Source organism: Pteropus alecto, unplaced genomic scaffold (assembly GCF_000325575.1).
Source record: "Pteropus alecto unplaced genomic scaffold, ASM32557v1 scaffold106, whole genome shotgun sequence".
NCBI lineage: Eukaryota > Metazoa > Chordata > Mammalia > Chiroptera > Pteropodidae > Pteropus > Pteropus alecto.
Window position 1 is genome coordinate 9,925,009 of NW_006442103.1, and position 11,306 is coordinate 9,936,314.

At 60.0% G+C, this 11,306-nt stretch overlaps 1 protein-coding gene across 2 annotated transcripts in view; it reads left to right on the forward strand.

The window, feature by feature from the left end:
* The window catches only part of CELSR2 (cadherin EGF LAG seven-pass G-type receptor 2), a 29,377-nt gene extending 18,328 nt beyond the window's left edge, over positions 1-11,049 (forward strand). The window contains exons 10-34 of one of the 2 annotated variants that reach the window (XM_015595485.1): positions 42-329; positions 416-590; positions 813-954; positions 1,117-1,237; positions 1,651-1,834; positions 2,012-2,113; positions 2,830-2,924; positions 3,170-3,379; positions 3,855-4,038; positions 4,139-4,267; positions 4,354-4,534; positions 4,705-4,872; positions 4,971-5,097; positions 5,220-5,420; positions 5,719-5,893; positions 6,222-6,334; positions 6,481-6,560; positions 6,649-6,775; positions 6,869-6,991; positions 7,580-7,707; positions 7,942-8,030; positions 8,141-8,329; positions 8,460-8,630; positions 8,743-8,977; positions 9,446-11,049. In XM_015595485.1, coding sequence (XP_015450971.1) covers positions 42-329; positions 416-590; positions 813-954; positions 1,117-1,237; positions 1,651-1,834; positions 2,012-2,113; positions 2,830-2,924; positions 3,170-3,379; positions 3,855-4,038; positions 4,139-4,267; positions 4,354-4,534; positions 4,705-4,872; positions 4,971-5,097; positions 5,220-5,420; positions 5,719-5,893; positions 6,222-6,334; positions 6,481-6,560; positions 6,649-6,775; positions 6,869-6,991; positions 7,580-7,707; positions 7,942-8,030; positions 8,141-8,329; positions 8,460-8,630; positions 8,743-8,977; positions 9,446-9,467 — 3,759 coding nt within the window. In that variant the 3' untranslated portion in view covers positions 9,468-11,049. The remainder of the gene's footprint in view (positions 1-41; positions 330-415; positions 591-812; positions 955-1,116; positions 1,238-1,650; positions 1,835-2,011; positions 2,114-2,829; positions 2,925-3,169; positions 3,380-3,854; positions 4,039-4,138; positions 4,268-4,353; positions 4,535-4,704; positions 4,873-4,970; positions 5,098-5,219; positions 5,421-5,718; positions 5,894-6,221; positions 6,335-6,480; positions 6,561-6,648; positions 6,776-6,868; positions 6,992-7,579; positions 7,708-7,941; positions 8,031-8,140; positions 8,330-8,459; positions 8,631-8,742; positions 8,978-9,445) is intronic. The other variant, XM_015595486.1, reaches the window with a different exon arrangement.
* The last annotated feature ends 257 nt before the right edge of the window (positions 11,050-11,306 follow it).

An 11,306-nucleotide genomic window follows, 5' to 3' on the forward strand; every position in this document is an offset into this window, starting at 1 on the left:
AGCCAGTCTGCTGACCTTCCTTTCTCTCCTCCTGGTGCCAGCTGCGGGAAGGCCACGTAGTGCTGAGTGTGGAGGGCACGGGGCTACAGGCCTCGTCTCTCCAGCTGGAGCCAGGCCGGGCCAATGATGGCGACTGGCACCATGCACAGCTGGCACTTGGAGCCAGCGGGGGCCCTGGCCATGCCATCTTATCCTTCGACTATGGGCAGCAGCAGGCAGAGGGCAACCTGGGCCCCCGGCTGCACGGGCTGCACCTGAGCAACATTACGGTGGGAGGAGTGTCTGGGCCAGCTAGTGGTGTGGCCCGTGGCTTCCGGGGCTGTCTGCAGGTGAGCATCCTCCCCAGCCTTCCTCGCCCCACCACCACCTAGAAGCCCGCTCCACAGAGGGCTAACACTGCTCCTGTCCCTCCCAGGGTGTGCGGGTGAGCGAGACGCCCGGGGGTGTTAGCAGTCTGGACCCCAGCCGTGGGGAAAGAATCAATGTGGAGCCCGGCTGTAGCCTGCCAGATCCCTGTGACTCAAACCCGTGTCCTGCCAACAGCTATTGCAGCGATGACTGGGATAGCTATTCCTGCAGCTGTGATCCAGGTGTGTCCGGGATCCAGGGAAACAGGGAAGGTTAGCAAGTTCCTGGAGCCTCACTCTAGCTCTGCTGTGTGACCTGGGGCCAATCATATACATCTCTGATGCACTACAAAGCCATAGCTACCTAGTATGATGGTCAGAGTGGAAGGAGGTGGCTGAAGGCAGGTTTGAAGAAAGTGCCAGCGGAGAGTGGGGATTGAGTCTCTCCCATCTTTCTGGTCCTAGGTTACTATGGTGACAACTGTACTAATGTGTGTGACCTGAACCCGTGTGAGCACCAGTCCACATGTACCCGAAAGCCCAGTGCCCCCCATGGCTACACCTGCGAGTGTCCCCCAAATTACCTGGGGCCATACTGTGAGACCAGGTAAGTGGACTAGGCACGCAGCAGCAGGTGCCAGTGGCTAGCCTGTGTGTGAGCTGCACCGAGAACCAGGCTGAGCTGCAGTCAGGGTCAGAAGGGCCACACATGGCCACACCGTGCTGGGGTGGCGAGTGAGCTCATGCCTCCCTGGGCCTCTCTCTGCAGGATTGACCAACCTTGCCCCCGAGGCTGGTGGGGACACCCCACATGTGGCCCATGCAACTGTGACATCAGCAAAGGTTTCGACCCAGACTGCAACAAAACAAGTGGCGAGTGCCATTGCAAGGTGACAGCCCCGACCTAGGCCTCCACGCGGCCGCCTCGGCCTCTATTCTATGCCTCCTGGGCCCTTGAGGGGGGACAGTGGGGAAAGCCTTCCTAATGAGAGTTGAGGACTGTTCCTTTGCTCTAATCAGGTGGACAAGTGGCTATTTGTCCTCATGTGTCTGAGGACCGATACTCAACCAGTGAGCTCTGGGCCAGCTGCACTGGTTATTTTGACATCCGTTCTGATTGGTCGATATCTTGCTGATCAGTTAAACTCCCAGGCATTACCAGTTGTTAAGTATTTTGAATACCACTCTTGGGGAGACTTGAGGTCAGGGAGCCTCTGTCCAGAGGGGCCACAGCTGAAAGGATCCATGAGAGTCCAGGGAAGAGAGCCTGAGCCAATGACCCCATCCCCCTCCTCCCTCCCAGGAGAACCACTACCGGCCCACTGGCAGCCCCATCTGCCTCCTGTGTGACTGCTACCCCACGGGCTCCTTGTCCCGAGTCTGTGACCCTGAGGATGGCCAGTGTCCATGCAAGCCGGGTGTCATTGGACGCCAGTGTGACCGCTGCGACAACCCTTTTGCTGAGGTCACCACCAATGGCTGTGAAGGTGGGGCTCCCAGGAAGGGTGGGTGGTTCTCCCCACTGTTTGCCAGGTCCTGGCGTCCCGGAGAGGCCAGGATAGGACCTGGTGGCAGGCCTGAGGATGCTGAGGGAGGGCTTGGGAGCCCGGGCAGAGCTTCAGAGGGCCACCTGCTCCTGGGTGACTGTGTGTGCTTCTCGGCAGTGAATTACGACAGCTGCCCACGGGCCATCGAGGCTGGAATCTGGTGGCCCCGTACCCGCTTCGGGTTGCCTGCTGCTGCCCCCTGCCCCAAAGGCTCCTTTGGTAGGTCTTGGATGCCTGGAATGTCACATGGAGGATTTAGCCTCTCATTGGTGGGGTGAGGGTGGGAACCCCTTGGCGGCAGATCCTGGGACCCCCTCCAGGTCCTAGAGACTCCATGTACCACCTTTCCCTGGCTCACAGGTCCTCTGCTCCCAAGGGTGCCTGGATGAGGGATGCTTAAATCTTGGACTCTTAACAAAAGTGCTGAGAAACCTGTAGTGTGCCTGGCACAGGGCTGAGTGCTGGCTGTTCAAAGATGAATCACACAGGCTTCCCAGCCTCGGCTCACTACCTGGTCCTGGAGTTATGCCACTAGACAGACAGTCTGGCGTGGAGGGAATGTTGACTGCTGTCCCAGGGACCAAGCCCAGGCTGGTACTGGCCTTGGATTGATGATGAACAGAGTTCACAAGCAGAGAGTAGCCCAGAGCACGAGGTGGCAGCTAAAGAGGGGCAGTGATGTCTGGGGGCTCGAGGAGGCCACGCGCCCTGTGCTCCTGTAGCCCTTTCGTGGGCCGATCTGGCAGAGGCTTTGACTCTAGTGTTCTATACACCTGTCTTTCTGTTTTCACCTGGGCTGCAGGAGGAAAGGGCCCTTGTTTGCTTGTCTCCTGTCTCTGGCCCATGAGGTGCTGGCCCTCAGCAGAACTTCTCAGCCAGGTCTCAGTGGCCTCCTGTGTTTCTTTCTGAAGCAGCCTCTTGGCTTCCTTCCCCAGGGACCGCTGTACGCCACTGTGATGAGCACAGGGGGTGGCTCCCCCCAAACCTCTTTAACTGCACGTCAGTCACCTTCTCAGAGCTAAAGGGCTTCGTAAGTGAAACTCCTCATCTCCGTTCCCTCCCTCCCCTTCCCTCCGCCCAGTTTTACGTGGCCCACACAGCTTCGAGAAACGGATTCTGGAATTCTAGCCCCTGCCTTTTGGGGCCCCAACTTGGAGAGGCCATTTCTCCCCTTTCCTGAAGCCCTCATACTCCAAAGTTCCAGTTCTGACCTATGAGTACCTCACTGCCACCTTCCTGAGCTGACCCCTCCCCTCCCACCTGGCTCTGTCCTAGGCTGAGCGGCTGCAGCGGAATGAGTCAGGCCTGGACTCGGGGCGCTCCCAGCGGCTGGCGCTGCTTCTGCGCAATGCCACCCAGCACACGGCTGGCTACTTTGGCAGTGATGTCAAGGTGGCCTACCAGCTGGCCACACGGCTGCTGGCCCATGAGAGCGCCCAGCGGGGCTTCGGGCTGTCAGCCACGCAGGATGTGCACTTCACCGAGGTGGGGCTTGGAGTGGGCAGGGCTGGCTAACGTTAGGTCAGGTCGGGGTCATGGTGAGTGAGCCTGCTCCTGGCAGCCTGGGGGCAGAATGGGAAGCACTCCCCACCCCTTCCTCCACGAGATCTCCTGAGCTGTGGCCCAGCACCTGGGTAATTTAGAACACCTCTACCCAACCCTTTTCATAGCAAGGTGCCCATAGAAAATAAGTTCATTTTGGGGCCTGGTCTGACCAGGCTTCTCAGAGCAGAGGCCCTGCCCATAGTGCCAGGGCAGAGAGGAATCAGCATTTAGTACATCCGTGTGGGTCCAGGCACAGGGCCCGGGCAGCTTGGCCAGAGAGTGAGCTGGAAGGATTAGAGGGAGGGCGAGGTAGGTGGGGAGCCAGGGCTGGTCTAGGCACAGGCTGGGGCCCAGTGGCGGGGACGAGAAGGCGCGGGCCTACAGGCACGGCTCATCGTGACCATGCCCACCCCAGAATCTGCTGCGGGTGGGCAGCGCCCTCCTGGACGCAGCCAATAAGCGGCACTGGGAGCTGATTCAGCAGACGGAGGGCGGCACCGCCTGGCTGCTCCAGCACTATGAGGCCTATGCCAGTGCCCTGGCCCAGAACATGCGGCACACCTACCTAAGCCCCTTCACCATCGTCACGCCCAACATTGGTGAGACTGGTGCCCAGGGCAGGGAGGGTCCATGGCAAGGGTGGTCGTGCTGAGGCCCTACCTGCTTCACATGGGCTCCGACCTGTGGCCCCCTCTCTAGTCATCTCCGTAGTGCGCTTGGACAAGGGGAACTTCGCTGGGGCCAAGCTGCCTCGCTACGAGGCGCTTCGGGGGGAGCGGCCCCCGGACCTTGAGACAACAGTTATTCTGCCTGAGTCTGTCTTCAGAGGTCAGTGGGTGCCTAAGGGGCGGGGCAGGGGCCAGGCTGGGACATCTGTGCAGGGCCCAGCTCAGTGGACAGTGTTCCACTCCCAGAAACACCCCCTGTGGTCAGGCCTGCGGGCCCCGGAGAGGCCCAAGAGTCAGAGGAGCTGGCACGGCGTCAGCGGCGGCACCCGGAGCTGAGCCAGGGTGAGGCTGTGGCCAGTGTCATCATCTACCGCACTCTGGCTGGGCTGCTGCCCCATAACTATGACCCAGACAAGCGCAGCCTGAGGTGAGCAGCCGGGGAGACGGCGATAGCACGGGCAGGAGTCGGGGCGTGGATTGAGTGGGCGAGTGCTGAGGCCCAGGGCAGGACGAGGGGCTGGGGGCATCTTGGAACGCCAAGGGGGATGCCTCAGTCACACGACTACCATGGTGACTGTGTACCTGCCTGCCACACAGAGTTCCCAAACGCCCTGTCATCAACACACCTGTGGTGAGCATCAGCGTCCACGATGATGAGGAGCTTCTGCCCCGCGCCCTGGACAAGCCTGTCACGGTGCAGTTCCGGCTGCTCGAGACAGAGGAGCGGACCAAGCCCATCTGTGTCTTCTGGAATCATTCGATCCTGTGAGCCTGCACTACCCTACCGCCAAGGCTTTGGGCCGAGAGCCCAGGCCCCTGGGCTCCCCACCCTCCTGTGTCCTGACCCTGCCTCCCTCATGCAGGGTCAGTGGCACAGGTGGCTGGTCAGCCCGAGGCTGCGAAGTCGTCTTCCGCAACGAGAGCCACGTCAGCTGCCAGTGCAACCACATGACAAGCTTCGCTGTGCTCATGGACGTGTCCCGGCGGGAGGTTGGACCCATAAGGGGCGGCTGCAGAGTGGGGGTGGGTGGGGGGCCCAGGGCGCTAGGCTGGGTGCTCAGGCCCTGCCTGCCGTTCCTAATTTCCCTGGTCCCCTGCTGCCCACCCTACAGAATGGGGAGATCCTGCCACTGAAGACACTGACATACGTGGCCTTGGGGGTCACCTTGGCTGCCCTGCTGCTCACCTTCCTCTTCCTCACTCTCCTGTGTGCCCTGCGTTCCAACCAGCATGGCATCCGGAGGAATCTGACTGCCGCCCTGGGCCTGGCTCAGCTGGTCTTCCTCCTGGGGATCAACCAGGCCGACCTCCCTGTAAGACGTCCCTCCTCACCCAGCTCCCAGCCACTCAGGCTCCCCTACGAGTCCTCCCCACCTTCACTGTCCACCCTGGTCCCTGCAGCAGCACCCAACAGAGCCCAGCCCTGGCCCGGCCCACGATCTCCTCTTCTCTAGCTCCCCTTACTTCCCCAGCACCCCAAAAATGCCTTCCGCTTGCCCAGACTCCCCATGCAGCACCTCCCAACACCCAAGCCTTCGCCCTCTTTGCCCGACAAGACCAGAATCCATGCTCTGGGGGTGCCCCGGCTGCTGACGCGGCCTGCGCCCTCAGTTTGCTTGCACAGTCATCGCCATCCTGCTGCACTTCCTGTTCCTCTGCACCTTCTCCTGGGCCCTGCTGGAGGCCTTGCACCTGTACCGAGCTCTCACGGAGGTGCGCGACGTCAATGCCGGCCCCATGCGCTTCTACTACATGCTGGGCTGGGGCGTGCCCGCCTTCATCACAGGTACCCCACCCTGCTTCTGGGGCTTGAGGTTCTACATCCCCAGGTCCACCTTCATGCCACGTTCTCCCCACCATATCCCAGGCCCAGAGGCTCCACATCCTGATGCCCCAAGTTCTTCATGAGTGTCCCTCGGATTTAACCTGGCCCCCGGGGGTCCCGCCCAGGGGCTGCGTCCTCCATCCTGACCTGCGTGTCCCTAGTCGAAAGGATGGCACGGACTGATGGTGGACAGAAACTGTCACCCTCTGTACCTGGCCCCATGAGCCCACCTGACCGCCTGGTTCCCAAGCCCTGACCACCCCTTCCCCTGCTGCTGTTGTGCTCCCAGGTCTCGCTGTGGGCCTGGACCCCGAGGGCTATGGGAACCCCGACTTCTGCTGGCTCTCCATCTACGATACACTCATCTGGAGTTTCGCTGGCCCTGTGGCCTTTGCTGTCTCGGTAAGTGTCAGAAAGTGGACTGGGGCTGAGCAGGCTGAGTGCATCTTCAGGATCTCCATTAGGAGCAGCCAAGGCTGCTGGGCCCTCTGGGGCGGAAGCTGTCCATCCCCTGATGAACCCCCTTCTCCTTCCCCCTCTGCCGCTAGATGAGTGTCTTCCTGTACATCCTGGCAGCCCGGGCCTCCTGTGCCGCCCAGCGGCAGGGCTTTGAGAAGAAAGGCCCTGTGTGAGTATGGGGTGTGGGTGCCTGGGCAGCGGGTGGGCAGCAGTGTGGGAGGCCTCCTGGCGCCACTCATGGCCCGCCCCCTCCCCAGCTCGGGCCTGCGGCCCTCCTTCACAGCCCTCCTGCTGCTGAGCTCTGCGTGGCTGCTGGCACTGCTCTCTGTCAACAGCGACACTCTCCTCTTCCACTACCTCTTTGCTGCCTGCAACTGCATCCAGGTACCCTGTGGGAGGCCCATGGGGGCGGGAGGGGAATCCTGGCTGTAGGTGCCTGGATAGGCACTGAGACGGTCACCGCCTCCCACCTCCCAGGGCCCCCTCATCTTCCTCTCCTACGTGGTGCTTAGCAAGGAGGTCCGGAAAGCACTCAAGTTTGCCTGCAGCCGCAAGCCCAGCCCTGACCCTGCTCTGACCACCAAGTCCACCCTGACCTCGGTGAGGGAGCCGGGGTCTCGGGTGGGGGGAGAGGCGAGGTGCCCAGGGAGCCTGTGCTGTGTGCTCTGTCCCCAATTTTCTTCCATCCCTACATCCTTTCCCGGAAAGGGGAAAGGGGCGGTGCAGTGGTACGTGTGGCCCGGGAAGAAGGGGACCTGGGGGTGGGGAGAAGGATTTTGATGGAAGAATTGTGTGTGGAGCTTGGAGGAATAAGGGGAGGAAGTGGCCAAGGCAAGTAATCAGGTCCTGAAGGCCTAACACCTGAGAAGCCCTTGGGACCCTTGGTAAATTTTCTGTATCTCCCAGGTTGCTCTCAGGAGACAATTCCTGGTGCCATCTTTTACCAGCAAGCTCTCATACGGCCGAGTCCGTGGTACTCGGGACACGTGGGACTGGCACAGCTATGGCAGAGCCACAGACACTACTAGGCCCCGAGATGGAGGGCAGCCCAACTGTGGGGCCTCTGCCTTCCAGACCTGGGCGTGTGGGAGGCAGAACTTAGGGCAGGCTCCCTCAGGTCTTCCACCACCAGCCTGGGTCCGTCCTGTCCTGCTCCTCTGCTCACTGACCTCTCTGTTTCTTGGCTAGTCCTACAATTGCCCCAGCCCGTATGCGGATGGGCGGCTGTACCAGCCCTATGGAGACTCAGTTGGCTCTCTGCACAGTGCCAGCCGCTCCGGCAAGAGTCAGCCCAGCTATATCCCCTTCTTGCTGAGGTGAGCCCTGGAGCTGGGAGGGCAGGGAAAGGGAGGAGAGCGCCACGCATGTTGCCAGACCCAGGCCAGCCGGCTGCTGGGCGTTCACACCATGGCTGACACCGGTGGCAGCTTGGATTAGAAGCCGTAAGGGATGGTCGTGGGGCAGGAACTGGAAAACCCAGGAGAAAGAAGAGAATGGGACACTGGGCCAGAGGCCAGGCTGACCTCTCTAGCATTGTCTTGTCTTCTTAGGGAGGAGTCCACACTGAACCCTAGTCAAGGGCCCCCTGGCCTGGGGGATCCAGGCAGCCTATTCCTGGAAGGTCAAGACCAGCAGCATGGTGAGGACAGAAGCCCCTGATGGCCGGTCGGGTTGAGAGCACAGCTGTCTGGGTTTTGCTGAGTGGGCAGAGGCCCGTGGGTCAGCTGTGATCTCTCTCCCACCTCCCAGATCCTGACACAGACTCCGACAGTGACCTGTCCCTTGAAGATGACCAGAGTGGCTCCTATGCCTCTACCCACTCGTCAGACAGCGAGGAGGAGGAGGAAGAGGAGGCGGCGGCCTTTCCTGGAGAGCCGGGCTGGGACAGCCTGCTGGGGCCCGGGGCTGAGAGACTGCCCCTGCACAGTACCCCCAAGGGTGGGCCAGCGCCAGGGCTGTGGCCTTTGGGGACAGTGGGAGGGCAAAGTGCCTGGGAGGTAAGACTAGGGTGGTGACACTCCTGGCTGTCTGCCTTCTCTGGGCCTCATCTACTACCTTTCTCCACCAGATGGGGGCCCTGGGCCTGGGAAGGCCCCCTGGCCAGGAGACTTCGGGACCACAACAAAGGAGAATGGTGGCAATGGAGCCTCCGAGGAGCGGCCACGGGAAAATGGAGATGCCCTGCCTTGGGAGGGGTCCCTGGGCCCCCTTCCAGGCCTTTCTGCTCAGCCTCACAAAGGCGAGTGGGCAGTCTCACACCTCACATTTGCTCCATGGGTGGTGGGGCTCGCTAGGGCAGCCTGGTGCTCTCACCGCCTGCTTCTCATGACACCTGCCCTCCTGACTCACAGGCATCCTCAAGAAGAAATGTCTGCCCACCATCAGTGAGAAGAGCAGCCTCCTACGGCTACCCCTGGAGCAGGGCACAGCGTCATCTCGGGGCTCCTCAGCCAGCGAGGGCAGCCGGGGTGGGCCCCCTCCCCGCCCACCACCCCGGCAGAGTCTCCAGGAGCAGCTGAACGGGGTCATGCCCATCGCTATGAGCATCAAGGCGGGCACAGTGGATGAGGACTCGTCAGGCTCCGAGTGAGTGTGGCTGGGTGGGCGGGACAGGGTACAGCCCCGAAGAGGCCCCAGCCGGGCTCAGAGCGCCTCCAGGCCTCCCCGGCCTGTCTGGTTGGCAGTTGGAGGATGACCGGGTAGAGCATGGCCCAGCTCCCTTCCTGCGACATGCCCACAAACTATGGCGCCTGTGGGGTCGGCCCAGCCCAGCATCTGGCAAAGTGAGGGAGGTTGGGGAGCTGGGGTTGCTTTTCTGTTTCCTTCTTCTGGTGGAAGCTTCTCACTGTCCCCTCTGCTCCTACTAACTCTCTGTCTGCCTTTTCTGTCACTTTCCTTTCCTGCCTCTCCAGATTTCTCTTCTTTAACTTCCTGCATTAACCCTGGGCCGGTGGTTCCTACACCCTGAGGCTCCTTTACCTTCCCCAGCTGCACTCATGCCTCACTCCTGTCTTGTGCTTTATCCTGCCCCTGCTCCCCACCGCCTGCCCGCAGCAGCGACGAAACGTCCATCTGAGGAGCCTGGGCCTTGCCGGGAGGGGCACCCAACCCCACCCAAGGCCATCTAGTGCCAACTCCCTCCCCTACCATCCCCCTCACTGCACTTTGGACCCCTGGGGCCAACATCTCCAAGACAAAGTTTTTCAGAAAAGAGGAAAAAAGAATTTAAAAAAGAATCTCCACTCTTCATGACTTCAGGGATTAATTTTTTTTATATGCTGGAAACTGACTCCCCTTTCCCTTCCCAAAGAGGATAGGACCTCCCAGGACGCTCCCCAGCCTCTCCTCGGTTTCCCATCTGCTGTGCCTCTGGGAGGAGAGGGACTCTTGGGGAGGGCCTGCCCCTCATTTGCCATCACCAAAAGGAAAGGACAAAGCCACACGCACCCAGGGCAGTGAGCCCTGCAGGCTGCACCGGGCAGGCCTCAGTATGGCGAGGGCATCAGGGCAGAGGGCGCACCTCAGCCAGCCTGTGCCACCCTCCCAGGAACTGAACAAGCCCTGTTCGGAGAGGGGGCAGAAGGACTCAGCGCCCCCGGACCCCCAAATGCTGCATGAACACATTTTGAGGGGAACCCGTGCCCCTGGGCAGTGGCCGGGCCACTCCAGCCCCTCTCCTTTCCCTGGACTCTGGCCTCGTGCTGCAGCCCAGGCGTTTGCTCAGTTTGCTGACCCAAAAGTGCTTCATTTGCCTGCCCGACCCGCACGTGGGGAAGGCCAGTCGTGTTAAGTTGCGCTTCTTTGCTGTTGTGTGGGTGGGACGGAGAGTAAGAGTAAATACAGTGCTGACTCAGTTGCTCCGAGCGCAGGTCTCAAGTCTGGGTTCTGGGGTCCACTCGCCCGCCCCCAAGATCAGACAAACCCCACTTTGTCTGACATGCTGTAGCCACTGAGACATGTTCTATTTTTAACCCCTTCTGGGAATTGGCTCTCTTCTTCAAAGGACCAGGTCCTGTTCCTCTTTCTCCCTCACTACTTCCCCAGCTCCCTGCGAAGAGAGAGTTAATATATATTTTTTATTTATTTGCTTTTTGTGTTGGGATGGGTTCGTGTCCAGTCCCAGGGGGTCTTGATGTGGCTGTTACAGGTTGGGTGTGTACCCAGCAGTCCTGGCATGGGGGCCTGAGGCCCTTCCCCTTACTACAGGCTGTCATCTCCTTGCCTCCCCCACCCCACCCCGCCCCAGTTTTGCCAACTGCTCTTCATTTGAGTTGCCATTTATGCTCAGCATGTATTCCAGACCTGTCACAGACTTTCCTCTGGAGCAGGTGGCTAGAAAAAGAGAATGTGGGCGGAAAAAACGCTCCTGTTTCTCATTTGTAAAGCTGGTTTCTGGCTCTCCTGCTGTGGATTCTCCCCCTGACCTCTCCCCTCAGCAATTCCTGCAAAGGGTTAAAATTTTAACTGGTTTTTACTACTGATGACTTGACTTAAAAAAATACAAAGATGCTGGATGCTAACTTGATACTAACCATCAGATTGTACAGTTTGATTGTCACTGTAAATATGGTAGGGTTTTGTGTTTGTGTTTTGTTTGTTTTGTTTTTTCCATTTCCCCATACTACTGAATAAACTAGTTCTGTGCGGGTTGAGCATTATCATCATGTGCTTCTGTTTGGTGCCCTACCCTTTCAGAGGGAGGGAGGTGTGGCTTCTGGAAAACAAGGGCAGGAAGGGCCGGGAGGTCAGGGGACTCAGATAGCAAGTGTTTGGTGAACTAGCCCCTCTACTGACACCCCCAACAGTGCTCCCTAAATAACATCATCGGTGCAGAACTCGTGTCCTGGCATTTCCAAGATGACAGGAAAGTATCATTTTTGTGAGGACAGGAGGGACTCGTTCAGCTGGAGAGGCT